This window comes from Tursiops truncatus, chromosome 2 (assembly GCF_011762595.2).
Source record: "Tursiops truncatus isolate mTurTru1 chromosome 2, mTurTru1.mat.Y, whole genome shotgun sequence".
In the NCBI taxonomy this organism is placed as follows: domain Eukaryota; kingdom Metazoa; phylum Chordata; class Mammalia; order Artiodactyla; family Delphinidae; genus Tursiops; species Tursiops truncatus.
Genome location: NC_047035.1, coordinates 40,694,495 through 40,700,494, shown reverse-complemented (window position 1 = coordinate 40,700,494; position 6,000 = coordinate 40,694,495). Strand labels below are relative to the sequence as shown.

Below are 6,000 nucleotides of genomic sequence, written 5' to 3'. Positions count from 1 at the left end.
ACAAAACAAGATGGAATCTCTGTTCCTAATTGTGACACAGTTCCTTGAAAAATACAGCTAGGTGCATAGAGATGAGGCTTTATGTACAATTTGCCTTTTTAAGAGCCCTCCCCGAAATCTAAGCCTTTGCGCTGGCCTGCGGAAGCTGACACCGAGCCCTAGCTGCAGGACCGGAAAACTTGCTGCCGGAACCTTTGTGCTGCCATGCCTCGCCCACCGGCCGGTGCTCATTTGCAAAGGACCGTCCCAGCCAAGTGCCTGTTGGTAGGAATCCGCTTGGCCTCGGGTCTGAGGGGGCTTGGAGGTGGCTGTGGCTGCGACTGAAGCAGGCATCCAGGAGAGTCCACAGGAAAGAAGGCGCCATGGACGATCAGGGCTGTCCCCGGTGTAAGACCACCAAATACCGGAACCCTTCGTTGAAGCTGATGGTGAATGTGTGCGGACACACTCTGTGAGTCGGGGGAGAGTGGGATTTATGGGGGTAAGACGCACAGGGTGGGAGCTCTCGAAAGAGCCGGGAGATGCTTGACCTCGGCTCAGGGGAGAAAAGGGCGTCGTTAGTTTCGACCCTGGGGAGGAAAATGGGAAAAGGGAACGTTGTTTCTGTAAACAGACTAGCCGCTAGCCCTGAGCCGCTCAGGCCTGGTTTGGACTGCAGGTTCCCTGATGTGGTAACCAGCAGTTTGTTAGGTTTCACCCTTCTTAGGTGATGCAAACCTCGACTGTATTTCCAGGCTGTGTTGTCAACAGGGTTCCAGACATTTCGCTGGTTAAAAGCGTGGGGTTAGGAGTGTTTAAGTTCACGCAAAATGTTTTTATTAAAAAGAGCGAAAGTGCTATGAAAATAAAATTACTGTGTTTATATACTGCTGCTATTTATTGCGTTAGTTAATTTGAAACCCCGACGATATGCCCACTGTCCTGATGGAGTTTGGTTAGATTCTCATCTCTAAAAGAGAAAATTTAGATTTTAGGCAGTTAATTTTGGAGATAACAGTAATGGCTGGCATTTATTGAGTGCACATTACATGCCAGGCACTGTTCTAAGCTCTTTACCATGAGTTATCTTATTTCATTCTCACAACAGTCCCACGAAGTAGGTACTAGTATCGTTTCCATTTTACAGGGAAGGAAACAGAGACTGCTCCACGTCTCTTATTTAGTGGGCCCTGCTAGAATTGGAACACAGGCTGTCTGACTCTAGAACGCCAATTTTGGGGGGATAGGGGAAGAAGGGAGGTTGAATATTTTGAAGAGTAAGTGCAGGAACTGGTCAGAGTGTTTCTTGCCACGTTTTTATGGTCAAATGTGGTTCAGTAGAGGTGGTTTATATAAAGCACTTTGGGATGTAAGGTGAACATACATTCCTGTAGTTTCTTTGAGGTTTCTTAGAGATAAAAAATGATGGATAATCTACAATGTGGTGGACAAGACCTTTGGGTAAGCATAAATTGCATGGTTAATTGTAGTTATAATGATTATAATGGGATTTAGTAACTTACTGGATTGGTCCCTTTTTCTAATTAATCTTTATTTCCCTTTGCTTCATCCAGCAAAGGAAATACAGTAGAGCTGTGATTGAATGGGTTAAGATTTAGAAATAAGGTGAAAATAATCAAGTAGATTGAAAAAGGGAAATGAGACAAACGCTGTGTAAAGACTATTAGGTTTTTAGAGAGATTTTGCTCAGCTTCTCTTCATTTTCCTGTATCAGATTTGTTACAGTTGGTGCTCAAGGAAAGGGAATTTGCTTTTTTGGAAGGATGCTAACTAAATGTAATTTACTGGAAGAAATTTCTACCTAGTAGTAATTAGCCAGTCAGGGAAGATTATGTGATTTTAGTAAAATAAATTGCGTTTTTATTAGACAATTATAAAATATTTATTTTTAATTAGAAATTGCTTTTGTCATATCCATAGTCTTTTCTGTTTTTTCATAAGAGTTAAGAATTGTCTAAGTCATTCTCGTATTGCATTGATTTTGGTTTATTTGCTAACCTGTTAGATAAAGACCACGTTTTACAGCCCTTTTTTGACTTGAAATATGAACAAACTGAATAAAAGATTATATGTTATTGGCTAAGAGAACAAACTTCTGATTTTGAATTCTTTGTACTCTTACAGGCTCTGTGGCTTTGGGCAAATTCCTAACTCCTTTTGCCTCATTTTTCTTACCTGTACAATAGAGATAATAGCACCATATATATTACAGTGTTTGAGGATTAAACAATATATGTAAACATCATATTTGGAGGTGCTTAACAAAGTTTCTTTCACATAGTATTTGTTCAGTATACATTGGCTATCATATTATTTGTGCATGGTATGGATGTTAAGCAGAAATAAAATTTAAACAGGATCTGTTTGGCCTGCTATGAAAGACTTGCACAACAATGGTTATCTTTAAATAAATTTAAGAGACTATAAAATGTGAAAATATAATTTTAATTATAATGACCCTTTTGTGATGATTTTCTTAATATGAACTCGTTATCATGTTCTCTCATGGAAGTGGGATTATATATATCCTTACTTTTTTCATAACGTATATCTTGGGTATCTTTTCTAAATTGGTATGTACATGTCTTCCTCTTTAACAGTTGGTTGATAGTCCACTGTTCAGTTATACTATAACTGATTTAACCAAAAGTTTTTTGATGAATCTTTAGATTTCTAGTTTTTCACTGGAGCTTCTCTCTCTCTCTCTCTCTCTCTCTCTCTGAGCACTTATGCAAGTATATTGTAAGGTAAACAGGCAAACGGGGGTAAATGTAAATGCCTAGTAGTAGAATTGTATGTGACTTGTAAATTTTGATGAACATTGCTCAGTTGTTATCAAAAAAGATTGTATTGATTGTGCTCCCAACAACTATTTATGGTAATTTTTGTTGCCAAACATCTTTGCTGATATTGGGCATTATTATTTTTTAAATCTTGCTCTTCTGATAGGTAATAAAACATTATGGATTTTGATGTGAAATACTTTTGATTTGATAGTATGTTGAATTTGTACAGAATGTATTTCATGGCATTGAACTTGGGCATTTTTATAATACAGTTGTTAGTCTGAAAGGAGCAGGTATTGTTGTTTAGCATTGCTATTTGCATTAGTTACCTATTGCTGTGTAATGAATTACCCCAAAACTTAGTACCTTAAAACAATAAATATTTATTACCTTACATAGTTTCTGAGGGTCAGGAGTATGAGAGTGGTTCAGCTGAGTGATTCTGGCTCAGTGTCTTTCATGAGGTTCGCTCAAGCTGTTGCCTGGGACTGGAGCATCTGTTTCCAAGGTCACTCATGTGGTTCTTGGTAGCTTCAGTTCCTCCCTGTGGACCCTCCATAGGACTGCTCATGACGTGGCTTTTCCCAGAATTAGTGGTGAGAGAGAACCAGAAGCTGCAGAGCCTCTCATCATCTAATCAGAAAAGTCACGTTATCATTGCTTCTGCTGTATTTTATTTGTTAGCACTGAACAATCCTGTTACAAGGTGGGAGGGTGTTTATACACAAGAGTGTGAAGACCATGAGACAAGGATTACAGGGCCACATGATTTTACTCACTTTATTTTGTGTGTCCTCAAGTAGTAAAGGCATTTTAGGAAGCAAGTGATAAAGTGAGTAGGAATAGTGCTTCACGAAAGATAGGAAGTGTAGGATTATGGAAAGATTATTTAGGAATACTATTTATGAGAGAAAATACAGGAGCAGAAAGGAGAAAAGAGGTGAAACATTATGAAAATACTTTTCTCCCTTAACTGCTAGCTATTGAGGAAGTGTGTTCTCTTATGTATCAAATCTGTCCAGCAAACACCCAAATGAATTGATTGCATGAACATCCAAAGAAGATTGGATTCTATTTTTGCTTTTTTTTACCAATTCAATGATGAACTTTGTCTTAATTACAGAAAAGGATAATATTTTTTCTTTGTTTATCAGGGCCACCTATTTTAAGAAATGGGCCTTTCATAGTATTCTTTCATAGAATTCTGAAGGCATATTGAATTAGATGGAGCCAATTAAATCTAATTTTCATTTAACTGAAGTCTTTTTTTTTTTTTTAAGGAAGCTGGGAAAACTTTATTTTTTCTTTGGAATACAGAAACTTTATTTTTTCTTTTTCTATTACCCAACATAGTTGGATAATATTTTTCAGATTGACAAAAATTTAAAACTAAAGTCTTTAATAATTTAAGTTTTATCCCAACCATCCTTGGCAACACTTGTCTCTGGAAACTTTACCTATATTTGGTTTTATTAAATCTCCTTTTTTCATTTTAAACACACATAAGACACAAAGTAGAATAAACAAAACACATCTTGATATATGTAAAAATCAATATTTTGCCGTACTTAAGGTTTGTCTTTCTCTCTTTTTAATCTTCTTTTCTCTGTCCCTCTGTCTCTCTCTCTCTCATTTACTGATGTTTCTGAGTAGTTCTAAAGAGTTACCAGTCTGAATTTTTCTGATTGCATCTCTGTGGTATTAATATGTTCCTTTGTATTTTCTATAAATTACTAGTAATTTTAGAAGTTTATCAGATTAAAGTTCAATTTATTTATTGTTGGAAAGAATAATTCATAAGTGGTATTAATTCATTTGTTTAATATGCTTATACAATACCTTTTTGTGAACTAGGAAACAATGGACAGAAAAATTAGAAAAAGGCACTCATTCTGGATAGAAGAATTAGAAAAAGGGGACTTTACAGATATATTGTTGTTAATTTCTAATTTAATATTGTTGAAGTAAGAGAATGCACTTCACTAAATTTCAGTCTTTTAAAATTTTCTGAAAACTTATTTATGGTCCAGCATATGGTCTGTCTTGGTGAGCAATCAGTGTAAATTTGAAAAAAAATGTGTATTCTGTAGCTGTTGGGTATAGTGTATGTCAATTAGGTCAACTTGGTTGATAGTGTTACTCAGATCTTCTGCATCCATACTAATTTATCTTATCTACTCATTTTATCAATTACTCCAACTGGATTGTGGATTTGTCAGTTTCTCCTTTTAGTTCTGTCATGCTTCATGTATTTTGAAACTCTCTTATTAGGTACATAGATATTCAGAATTGCTGTGACTTCTTGATGAATTTATCCTTTTGTCATTATGAAATGCTCCTTTTGGTCTTTTGTAATATGTCCTGAAGTTTTTGTCTGATATTACATCATTCTCTTAATGCTTCCTGTTTGATAGTATACCTTTCTCTGTCCTTTTGCTTTCAACCAATGTGTGTCTTATATCTTGTAGACAGTACATAGTTGGTTTTGCTCTTTTATATGGTCCAACATTGCTGCCTTTTAATTGGTGTGTTAGTCCCTTTATATTTAATGTAATTTTTGCTATCATTGGGTTTAAGTCTATTTGTTTTCCATTTGTCCTTTTTTTGCCTTATTTTGGATTAATTGGATAACTTAAAGTATTGGCCTATTAGCTCTTTATTGTTATTTTATTTTTTAAATTTTCTTTTAGTGATTTATCTAAGTATAACAATATGCATCTTTTTTTTTTTTTTGCGGTACGCGGACGTCTCACTGCTGTGGCCTCTCCCGCCGCGGAGCACAGGCTCTGGACGCGCAGGCCCAGCGGCCACGGCTCACGGGCCCAGCCGCTCTGCGGCATGTGGGATTTTCCCGGACCGGGGAACGAACCCGTGTCCCCTGCATCGGCAGGCGGACTCTCAACCACTGCGCCACCAGGGAAGCCCATTTTTTTTTTTTTTTTTTTTTTTTTGCGGTACGTGGGCCTCTCACTGTTGTGGCCTCTCCCGTTGTGGAGCACAGGCTCTGGACGCTCAGGCTCAGCGGCCATGGCTCACGGGCCCAGCCGCTCAGCGGCATGTGGGATCCTCCTGGACCGGGGCACGAACCCGTGTCCCTTGCGTGGCAGGCGGACTCTCAACCACTGTGCCACCAGGGAAGCCCAACAATGTGCATCTTTATCAAAGTCTATTAAGAGTCAATATCTGACACTTCTCATTTTTCACTTCCTCACAA

General features: G+C 37.6%; 1 protein-coding gene across 8 annotated transcripts in view; it reads left to right on the top strand.

Moving 5' to 3' along the window:
- The first annotated feature begins 232 nt into the window (after window positions 1-232).
- MNAT1 (MNAT1 component of CDK activating kinase) overlaps window positions 233-6,000 on the top strand; it is a 219,102-nt gene continuing 213,334 nt past the window's right edge. For 5 of the 8 annotated variants that reach the window (XR_012329963.1, XR_012329962.1, XR_012329961.1 and 2 more), the window contains exon 1: window positions 234-451. Coding sequence is in view for 3 of the 8 variants with exons in the window: in XM_033851082.2 (XP_033706973.1) it covers window positions 363-451 (89 nt within the window). In the remaining 5 variants the exon portion in view is untranslated. Of the gene's footprint in view, window positions 452-6,000 lie in introns of all 8 variants that reach the window. The other 3 variants (XR_012329960.1, XR_012329959.1, XM_019923215.3) reach the window with 2 other exon arrangements.